Source organism: Amaranthus tricolor, chromosome 5 (genome assembly GCF_026212465.1).
Source record: "Amaranthus tricolor cultivar Red isolate AtriRed21 chromosome 5, ASM2621246v1, whole genome shotgun sequence".
NCBI lineage: Eukaryota > Viridiplantae > Streptophyta > Magnoliopsida > Caryophyllales > Amaranthaceae > Amaranthus > Amaranthus tricolor.
In genome coordinates this window covers 19,364,107-19,375,035 of record NC_080051.1, presented here as the reverse complement: position 1 = coordinate 19,375,035, position 10,929 = coordinate 19,364,107, and the positions used below count along the sequence as shown (strand labels likewise).

The window sequence follows — 10,929 nt, the reverse complement described above, 5'->3', positions numbered from 1 at the left end:
AAATTTATAACTTTTCTAGTTTTATTCCTAGTAAAGACCTTAAAGGAGTGTAACTCTCCCATGCCATTCATAACTTGCTCCTTCTATGTTTTCTTAAGCCCACCGCAACTTCTCTTTCCACTGACTGTGACTGTGATGGTTTCCATCCTTCTCACAGGTGCGTCGAGGACTTCCTTTGAGCATGTCAAAACCATTTTAATCTTTTTTCACGCATCTTTGTAGAGATTGGTGCAACCCTTAGCCTCTCTCTCAAAACCTGGTTCCTAATTTGATCTATCTTATGCTTATATACCTTCTTAATTGTCCAACACTATTCCATACAATACGATGGGTCAAAATGCAACTCGATAGAATTTATCTTTAAATCTAGCCGAAAAACTCTTATATTGATATCACATAGCACCTTAGTGGCTGCTCTCCATTCAAGCCATCCAACTTGAATTTGATGCGTTACATCATCCTCAATCGCCCCATTACCTTGGTTTACTAATCCTAAATATCTAAACATGGTTGTCACTATCACAATATTTTCACCAATGGTCACCTGAGATTTACCCACTTGTTCTCCCCCACTAAAATTGCACCATATAAATTTAGGATTTATTAGGAAGGGGTTTAAAAATAAGAAGGATAGGAAGGAATTTCATCCGTCAGATCTTAAATCAATGGTCCATCTTGTACATGGTTCAGAACAAAAAATAAATTTTGATGTTTTCTTAATTAATATATGATAGTTTTTATATAAACATGTGTTACTTGAAATTGTGATGTTTTCTAAATTAATATGTGATGTTTTCTTCATAAACATGTGTTACTAGATCTTTTGCTAAGATAACTTTTTTTAAACCGTCAGATCTTAGTTAATCAACGGTAGCTATTCCTTCCTATCCTTTTTATTTTCACACCCCTTCTTATTGGATCTCTACCATATATATATATATATATATATATATATATATATATATATATATATATATATATATATATATATATATATATATATATATATATATATAATCGAGCAAAATATTCACATTCATTTTCCATCTAGAGCCACCCTCAAACGCTCTAACCTTACATTAACTTCTTCATTAGTATCGACTAGGAGAAAATATCTTCATCGAATATGTTTGGAAAACTAGTCATGTTATAACCCGGTATTAACCCCAGTAATTTTCGGTCGGGTAAGAAATCCACGGACAAAACTCCATGCAATACAAAAGCTAATGACAAGTGATGACTGACTGACAACTTAATAGAATCCATCCGTTCTCAGGCAATAATGTCGACGGAAAATAATAACAAAGTGGTTTGTGTGACGGGAGGAAGCGGCTACATTGGGTCTTACTTAGTCTCTCTCCTCCTTTCTCGTGGTTACACCGTTAACACCACCGTCAAAGACCTCAGTTCCGTCTTCTCTCCTCAGCTAATTTCTCCATCTCTTTCTTTTTCATATTTCCTGATTTCATTACTTTATTTCATTCTTACAGATAATGACAACGAAACGAAGCATCTAGAAACCTTAGAAGGTGCTAAAACTCATCTCCGCTTGTTCCGGCTTGATCTTCTCGATTACGATTCCATTCTTGCTGCGGTTTCTGGAACTTCTGGAGTTTTTCACATTGCTTCTCCTTGCATTGTTGATCAAGTTCACGATCCTCAGGTTATTTCTTCTTTTTCGGTTATTGTTCATTTTTTTTTTATTAATGTTGTTAATCCAAGTGAATTGAAGATTGCATTTTCATGATTTATTTTTGATTTATGATAGAAAGAATTGCTTGATCCAGCAATAAAAGGTACGACAAATGTACTGAAGGCTGCGAAAGAAGCAGGTGTAAAGCGTGTGGTTGTGACATCTTCCGTGTCTGCAATTTCACCTAATCCTAATTGGCCTGCTGATGTTGTTAGAGACGAAAATTGTTGGACTGATGTTGAATTCTGCAAACAAAAAGAGGTAACCTACTTTAATTTGTAAGTTTTTGTTCAATTTGAATACTTTGTTGATTTAATGACGTATGAAAAGAAGTTCAATTGAACGTATTAGAGCAAAACTGTACTTGATAGAACTCAATTGAAATTATGAGAACTTGTTGATTAGTGAAAATTTAAGAGTGAAAGTGATGACCAAAGTCGCTACAACTGAATGAAGTTATTGAATTTAATAGATGAACCAGACTCTGTATGTGTCACAATGACAGGGATTTAAAAATTTTGGGTTATGGGGGAATTCGTGAAATGAATAAATTTTAAAAACTTTGAAACATTGAGCTACAACAGAAAGCGTTTGATGCTAGGGCTTCAGATTTGAGTTCTACAAGCAGAATACATTTTGCAATCGAGACAGTTAAGGTGAATTTTTCCACTTGGTTCAGCCGGTCATTCTGTTATAGTTGCAAATTTCTTGGATTTTGATGTCTGTAATATTGATTCCACAAAAATTTTTGTGGCTGATTTTTTGGTGCTAAAACATGCTCTTCTTGTAGTTGTGGTATCCACTTTCCAAGACCTTGGCCGAGAAAGCAGCTTGGGAATTTGCAAAAGAAAATGGCTTGGATGTGGTTGTGGTAAACCCTGGCACTGTCATGGGGCCAGTTCTCCCTCCTACTCTAAATGCAAGCATGTTAATGTTGCTCCGGCTTCTTCAAGGTAAGGATTTAGCGCATGAATAGTTTATAAATTAGTGAATGGGTCCAGTTAGGATTAAGATTGATTTTGATACATCAATTGCATATTTTTGAGAATCTTCTACTGACTCCCTTGCTATATCTTGAAGGCTGTGCACTCATTTTCCCCTGGATAAACCCCAAGTAGCCAAGTAATGAGATATACTATACGACCCTAAGTAGCAAGGAAATGGCCCTGACATCCAACTTCGAGTTTGTTACTTCCCTAGCTCAATATTGCATCTGGTCATCTAATTAGTTAGCTAAAACAATTGAAAGGGAAGGCCCTTGGACCCAACAATGGTAAGAGGAGATGCAGAAGAAAGTAGAAAAACTGATTATGAACAAGAACAAGCACAAAGATTGAAGCTTTGATGAACAACATACACAAAGATAAATGGTGTCTTTGACACTTCCCTCTCATATGTTATTATATTTTATTAATTGATTCAACATTACATTGATGAAATACCAGTCACAATGCTTAATGAGACACTTTCAAGCTTAAAGCTTCCATCTTTAATGGAGCTCACTCATGCTAATACAAGAGAACTCTCTTGGATTCACCAACCCCATTTTCCCTATGTATTAGCTACCTATCAATGCTTCTCAATCTGATTTAGGGTCTATATATAGCCCCCAAACATTTAGAATAACCCCAACCCAAAGCACTAAACGTGCCCAACAAGATTGAGTCAAAACGTAATCAACAAATAGGTCACTGACCTAAACTGAGCAGGTGCAGTCTGCCACCAACTGCCTTGTCTTGTTGCTGCTGCTGCCTCGAACGTGTGGTGTTGCCTTGTTCAAGGCACCCCTTGCACCCCTATTGTTCTTCGTTGTTCCATTACCATGGCACAGCGAAGACTCTCATTCATTGCTTTCGTGAAGCCCCAACTTCAATGCACTCAACCCCTTTGTATCCCCATCATTTCTCACAATGAAGTGTGCCTTGACTTAAGCCATTTGGTGATTAACATCACTTCCAACTATATGCGATTTGACACTTGCACTAACAAAGCTGTAAATGCATTTCAAGAGAAACCACCCAAGTATGTTGTTGTAGCTTTAAGTCACACCTCAAGCATGAGAAGTAATATTTATTTGTTTTGAACCGGTCTTGGTAGGGGTGCTTCTTACCGAATTTTCTTTATATATTTTGTCCTTGTTTATTTGTTTCCTTGTGATCTAAACCCACTATTTGCCACCATAATTCATCTTTACCTTCCTACTTTATCTTGAAAAGCTTCATTTTGAGAGCTGTCATGAGGCACACTGCTCTTAAGGCCTTTTGGAATCCAATCTGTGTCTTTAATAGGGGTTATAAAGGGGGTGGGTTGGTCCAATGGAATAAGGTTGGGTCAGTTTTATTGAGTTGTTAGCGTGATGGATCATTAGTGGGGTGGGTCATTACTAAGTTTTATTAAATATAAAGGTCAATAATGGATCATAAAGGGTCAATAACAGGTAATAAGCAGCTCGATAATGGGCCCCAAACAAAGGGTCTTTCACTGTTGTCAAACTTCATTTTGAGTATCCCCTCTTTGCAGTCTTCCATTTTCCCTAAACCTGGATACTGTTTTGCAGCCCATCTTATGTGCAATTGTTTTGGTCTTCGCTGTGGACTGATCATAAGATCAGCAACTTTTTGGTGTCCCACTGACATGATTTTAGTATGTTAGTATTTAGTTTGTAGCGAATTGGAGTAAAATTATGAAATCATTTTACACTAAATTGTTTCTGTTTTTTAAAATTTACAGAGTTATTGATTCATTCAGTATACTATTGGTGCTGGCCGCTGGGTTTAGATTTTGGTCAAATGTTTGATTTACAATAGATTGATTTTGTATTTGACCCTCTTACGACCCTCTTTAAAAAGTTTGACACATGACCCTCCTGGTGACCCATAAAACTGCCGCGCATCTGTCCTGCACTCCCGTCCCACATTGCCCTGGCCCGCCCTGCTCCAACCCACCAATTTACCTGGTCTACTCTTGAAGGATAAAGTTTGTTCACCCATTTTACCACGACTCGACTCTGCTTTGGTAAGAATAGGTGATTCATCTGCTATTTTCTTCCAGGTATCAAAATTTGTCTATATGTTATTTGATCGTGTACCAAAACTGACAAAAAATAACATTGAAATTTTGTTAGTTCCTCTCTGCATATTTAGTCTTCTCCGATAAATTCAAGAATTAATCAGAAGCAAAGATTCATATTTATAATTCAATGCAATCACATCTTCATGTACACTGGGATATGCTGTATTGATAGTTTTTCCAAATTGCAGGCTGCACTGAAACTTATGAAAATTTCTTTATGGGATCTGTCCATGTGAAGGATGTAGCCCTGGCACACATTTTAGTATATGAAAACAAGTCTGCTACTGGAAGACACTTGTGCCTGGAGGCCATATCACATTACGGTGACTTTGCTGCCAAAGTTTCGGAATTGTTGCCAGAGTATAACTTACCAAGGTAATTTCAATATTCAGGATCTTAGTTATTTACTGTATCATTTCAAAGTGGTCCGAGTCTGACTAACTGTTGGTCTATGTAAAGTTAGCAAACTAGTTCTAGTGAAATCAGCAAACAATGTATCATGAATAAGTAGTTACATATGGAAAATCGGGTCTTGTCGCAGTTGGAACAAGTACCGTCTTTCCCAAGCAAGGTCTTGGGCACCTAACCCTTCCCTTCTATCAGCCTACCTTGCAATCTAAAACAAAAAAAAAAAAAGAAAAAAAGTAGTTACATAAGTGAGTTTAGTCATGTTGGGTGAAGTCACCCTTAATGATATAGTAATCATAAAAAAAATAGATTTCCCAACATGCCACTACTTGTAAGTTGTGAGGAAATGATAGAATAATTCAGCTTGTGTAAAGGACGATGATTCTAGTATTCTACAATGATTTTCATTTCAAAGAAAAGCTCCTTTGTTCCCAAAAGTTTTCATCATTGATCATTCGCCCAAATTACGTGAGAGTTTTTCGGATCAAATGGAGATAAGAGACAGGAGTTATTTAATTGCATCCATTTATGTGAGATACTATGTGAGCCATGTTTATTTCTCCTGAGATCTAGTACAATTGTCCTAAATCAAGGGTCAGGGCTTATTTCTTGGAAAATCATTGCAGAACCTCTTAATTAAATTGTCTTTCTGTATATTCATGCTATGCTTTTAAGTTTGAGGAATTGGCACTGGCACAATATGATAACTAATTTGGTATCCTGGTTTTGTAATATAAGTTTTCGTTGTAAACCTATGTGTTCACACAATTATCTTGAGGTTTACCTGTTAGTTCAGCCTCTAAGAGCGTCTTTGGATGTAAATCTAAATGATAGTCTGAAAGGACGGGAAGGGTAGCTGGGTAGGAGTGATTTTGAATTGTCCTTCTAAATCATTTCCTGTAAAGTGTATTGTAAGGATTTGTAAAACTAAAAGGGGAAGGAATATCAATCTTTCCAATTTCTTTCCCTCCTATTTGTTATACTTTTATATCGAAAGTCCAAACAATAGGAAATGGATCCATCTCTTTCCTTTTCCTCTTCCTCTTCCTTTTCTCTTTCCCTCAGATTCCTCTTTTTTTAGCAAGACTTGTACAGTTCCATTTGTGTGTCGAACTGAAAATTTGGCCTTTTACACTCGTTCAATCTGTACAGGTTGCCAAGAGAAACTCAGCAAGGGCTGTTGCGGGCCAAGAATGCAGCAAAGAAGTTGATGGATTTAGGCCTACAATTCATTCCAATGGAGCAAATAATTAAGGACTCAGTTGACAGCTTAAAGAGCAAAGGATTCTTATCTTGAGTACTATTACTAGAGAACTTATTTTAGCCATAAGATAAGCTAAAGCTAATGTAAACCTTTATCGATACTGTGGTTACCAGTTAAGTGAGGTATTATTTGATGTAAGTTTTAAATTATAGCGACCTCAACTTGAACCCAAACTTGTACTTCAACACTCCTACGCTATGAGAGTTTAACTCAAAGCATTATATGAGTGCTTTAATAATACAGCTTCATCAAATAATTTTCCTGTCAAAGTAATGCCTTATGCTCTACTTTTGCATATTTGCTAATGGCTAAAAATGAATGGTGTAAAATATTCTAAATGTTTTCTTTTGTGCTTTGATGCAAACAGAGTTAATATAAGATATACCGTGCACCCGAGTGTACTAGTAATGTATACAGTGCTCATGTAGTCATGTTGGCTCTTGAACAAAGCATGTCCTAGTGCAAAAATCGGTTTTAATAGCGGTCACATAGACTTTCGTGTTCAATGTGGATGGTTTCTCTGGCTGTCTCGTCTTATGTTTAAGTCACAATAAGTTTAAATACCTTTATAATACAGTTATGATATAGTGATTTAGGCAAAATCTTGCACTCATGTCACATCGTGCACCAATTTCCCTGTATGTTGCTTTGTGCTCCATATGAATTTTACATACCATGCTACCAGTGTTCTACACATTATATGCATTGCTTCATCATCTTTCATTCACATATATTCCCAGTTATAACTACAGTCTACACGTAGATTACTATATATATATATATATATATAGTATAATGGAGCACTAGTCTAGTGTGCTACAAAAGTAGCAGTAAAAGAGAGTACCACATTTTGTTATCTTCCATTTATGTTATTTGCCAGTCACCATCCCTCCACTCACTCGGTAAATTCATTGACAGTTGAAGATTTATGCTATACATAACCTAGAAAATGTGTTTTATGAGTTATTTGTAGCTCTACACATTCACCAACTAAGGAATTCCTCTATATAATGGAATGTTGGTCCAAAAACTTCAGAAATTTTCACACTACTATCACCTTTGCATCCTCAGAATTCGATATAAATACCATCCCTCGAAATCCTCTCATCAATCATCTTGTTTGAGCACAATGGCTTCAATTCTTCGACTATGTTTTTCTCTCGTTGCTTACCTTACGATCATTCAATTCTGCGTAGGAAGTTCTAATTCACCCAAAAAAGTATCACTCGATTTGTACTACGAGAGCTTGTGCCCCGGAAGTTCCAAATTCATAGCCAATGATCTGCCTACCATCTACAAGAATGGGCTGATTGAAATCGTTGATCTACGCTTCTTCCCTTGGGGGAATGCTATACTCAATTCTGATGTCTCCTTTACTTGTCAGGTTTGTTATATATAAACATTTTCACTTGTAATCGATGTAGTTTTGATTTATTTTATGTATTTTCTGATTTCAGCATGGTCCTACTGAATGCTTACTGAACACTGTTGAAGCTTGCGCCATTGATATATATCCTATGGTAAACTCTCAATTCTTGCCTTTGTTCTCGGTGTGTATGGCTCGAATTGCTGTTTTGAATCGTTTTTGTTCGTGTAGATTTCAAGTTGTGAGTTAATGAATTCTTTGACAGGATGACCGTGTCATGTTCATTCAATGTATTGAGAATATGGTTTATGAGGGGAACTCTACCAATTGGAAAACTTGCTTCAAGCTGTACGATTTTGATCCAGAACTTATCACTGATTGTTACGCGAGTCTTTATGGAAAAAGGGTAAGCCTTCTTTGTCGCTAAACTATATTCTTGCGTACATCCGATCCCATCCACCTAGCATAGTCAATTGAGGCAATGTAATGCTATTGTCGTTTTTCATAATTATATATGATGCTTTTCAATTTAGGTCGTCTCATATATTTTTGGCTCCAGTGCAAAAGATAAAATGGACTCTTGAAAACTTGAGACGTAATACTAATATAAATATATAATACCCTTTGTTGTGTATTGTTGATATTTTAACTATTTTATAAAAAAGTTCCTAATAACTCATTACATAGCAAAGAATGAAAATTATATACCTAAATTTTATTCAAGTTAATATCGACCTCATGTATGAAAATATATTTTTTAGCCCTAAAAAAATTTAGGGCCTTGGACGATAGTCCGTTTTGCCTTTGCTAATTGACAACCATGCTTTCCATGCAGCTTGAGGTGATGTATGCAAAACTAACCAATGCGCTCACACCTCCTCATCAATATGTGCCTTGGGTCGTTGTGGATGGAAAACCCCTACAAACCGTAAGCAATTTAATTTTATTATCTTTTTATTATCGATTCTTTTATTTATTAAAAGCTACACTCCATTCAAAAAGCTAATATAAAAGGGTGAAATGTAGCTATTTATAAATCATGGAGATAGTATTATAAATAATGGCTAACACTATATACTTCATTTACAATGTTGTAGGATTATGAAAATTTCGTAAGTTACATCTGTGAAGCTTACAAGGGACCGCAACCAAGTGCTTGTAAGAAAGCATCCCTTGCAAGTGTCCCAAGAGAGATGGCTAAGGATGGTGTTGTTGTTTCGCGTAGGCTTCAAGACTAGTGAAAGTTTCCTCCTTAAATAACATACTATATGCGAATTGGATGACATAAAACTTACTATTTTCATATTTTGAGAGAGATATCCCATTTGTTCTTGTGTTAAGAAGCCGTAAATGGCAAATAGCTAAATTGTTTTAAATAATTTTATAAAATCACTATTGGTTACCTTATTGTCTCCATTTTTTTCCAAGTGAGTATTATACACCGAAAACGGTTGTTAAATCTCATTAAAAAGTTTTGGCTACATGATATTCGATCCCAGGATCTCATATGAAAAAGATGGTTTTAGACTATAGGTATTTCATATTTGATTTCCTTACTATTGGATGGAGCTATTGTGTAATTTTATATCATTGGTTTAAAAATTCGTGGATTAGGGATTAGGTTTGGTTCGAATGAAGGTCAAGTCGGATAAGATTCGATTATAAGTTACATTTTAATTATTTAACCAGGATTATATATCATGATAAATTGAAGAATAATATATATCAATTGGCAGTCATTATTATGTAGTATTTATTTGAACTCAAAAACAGGTCTGATTTATGACGATTATGTTATAATTAGTTAGATTCACTAAATAAATATGAATGGTAGGCTGGTAGCACACATTTTCATAAATAAGAATGAACAAATTAATTGATTCACATTTTCATAAATAAGAATGAACAAATTAATTGATTTAGGTAACAAACAAGTTAATCAATACTCAACCTCGTGTATGACGCGGATCTTTAATCAAAGTCATCAACACTCAAAGCTACTTCTTTCGAACATACCCAATATGTCATTTTTCATTTTTGTAATTTAAGCAGAAAATAAGAAGAAAAAAAATACTCCCTCCGTTCTCTAATGTTCTTTTCATTTGGAATATTCTATTTTAAGGAGAGAAAAGTTTAATTAATCTTTTTGACACATATTTAAAAGATAAAATATATTCATGTGAGATCTCGTTAAATTCGTCTTAATGTATATTTTTTTAGAATGTATTTTTTATAATTTTTTATTATGTGTATTTAGAGATAGTGAAATTTAAAATTACATTAAAAACTGTGTAAAAAGTAAATGAGAAGAACAAAAAAAAACATAGAGACTACTTATTAATAATGTATAGATACTTCTATCCTCGTAAAAAATTTGGTTTTTGTTGGTATTTTGATTGGTAGTTAGTGAAAAAATGAGATAAAAACAAATAAAAGAAAGACATGTGTCGATGAAACGAAGAGATAGATTGAGTTTACCGATAAGATTGAAATTGTGTGTCGATGTCTATAAATAGATATGTAAAATGATAAATAAAATAAGTATTCTTTACCAATGCACTAATTCAATCTTCAGTAATTTTAATTGTGCATGATTAAAAATTATAAAAAATAGTTATTAATATATTGAGATGAACCAATTAATAACTCATTTGACTATGTTTTAACTCACATATTAAATATAAATTAAAAATTATGAGTGAACGATGAATTCGAAAAAAATAAGACATTTGAAAAAAAAAGAGAAAGTATATAAATTAAAAAGTACAACCTTTACCTTTTTCAAATTGCAAAAAGAAGAGTTGGTATGAAGAATAAAGAATGAAGATGACATTTAAATTGTGGAAAAAAAATTGTGTAAATAAAAATTAATGAAAATTTCAAATGGAACATCTCTATCCCCTTGAGATTCTTCCTCATGGGGTTTGCACACAAAGTAAGAAAAAGGGAAAAGTTAGCATGACCTATTTTAACCGGATATATAGGATCATGTGCTTTAGTGGATAAATATAAGTTTTAACATATACTTGCTCCGTTCTATAATATTTGTTACATTTTCTATTTTTGACAATTTCATATTACTTGCTACATTTCCGTTTTTAGTAATAAAACAATCATTTAAAGTTC

At 34.3% G+C, this 10,929-nt stretch overlaps 2 protein-coding genes across 2 annotated transcripts; both read left to right on the top strand.

Moving 5' to 3' along the window:
• Positions 1 to 1,027: 1,027 nt before the first annotated feature.
• Positions 1,028 to 6,706, top strand: LOC130812941 (cinnamoyl-CoA reductase CAD2). The gene is made up of 6 exons (XM_057678596.1): positions 1,028 to 1,406; positions 1,491 to 1,663; positions 1,769 to 1,954; positions 2,484 to 2,646; positions 4,954 to 5,140; positions 6,326 to 6,706. Exons 1-6 carry the CDS (start codon positions 1,283 to 1,285, stop codon positions 6,468 to 6,470), a joined length of 978 nt encoding a protein of 325 aa, XP_057534579.1. The 5' UTR covers positions 1,028 to 1,282; the 3' UTR covers positions 6,471 to 6,706.
• Positions 6,707 to 6,833: 127 nt separating this feature from the next.
• Positions 6,834 to 9,222, top strand: LOC130812942 (gamma-interferon-responsive lysosomal thiol protein-like). Its single transcript, XM_057678597.1, has 5 exons — positions 6,834 to 7,821; positions 7,895 to 7,957; positions 8,069 to 8,209; positions 8,639 to 8,731; positions 8,901 to 9,222. The coding sequence occupies exons 1-5, from the start codon at positions 7,453 to 7,455 to the stop codon at positions 9,039 to 9,041; spliced, it is 807 nt and encodes a 268-aa protein (XP_057534580.1). The 5' UTR covers positions 6,834 to 7,452; the 3' UTR covers positions 9,042 to 9,222.
• The last annotated feature ends 1,707 nt before the right edge of the window (positions 9,223 to 10,929 follow it).

Bases quoted from the DNA above. Each gene is read 5' to 3' on its own strand.
- LOC130812941 (XM_057678596.1), top strand. From the start codon at position 1,283: ATGTCGACGGAAAATAATAACAAAGTGGTTTGTGTGACGGGAGGAAGC. The intron at 2,647-4,953 runs GTAAGGATTTAG...TCCAAATTGCAG, and splicing joins GTTGCTCCGGCTTCTTCAAG to GCTGCACTGAAACTTATGAA. The intron at 5,141-6,325 runs GTAATTTCAATA...CAATCTGTACAG, and splicing joins CCAGAGTATAACTTACCAAG to GTTGCCAAGAGAAACTCAGC.
- LOC130812942 (XM_057678597.1), top strand. From the start codon at position 7,453: ATGTTGGTCCAAAAACTTCAGAAATTTTCACACTACTATCACCTTTGC. The intron at 8,210-8,638 runs GTAAGCCTTCTT...CTTTCCATGCAG, and splicing joins CGAGTCTTTATGGAAAAAGG to CTTGAGGTGATGTATGCAAA. The intron at 8,732-8,900 runs GTAAGCAATTTA...ACAATGTTGTAG, and splicing joins ATGGAAAACCCCTACAAACC to GATTATGAAAATTTCGTAAG.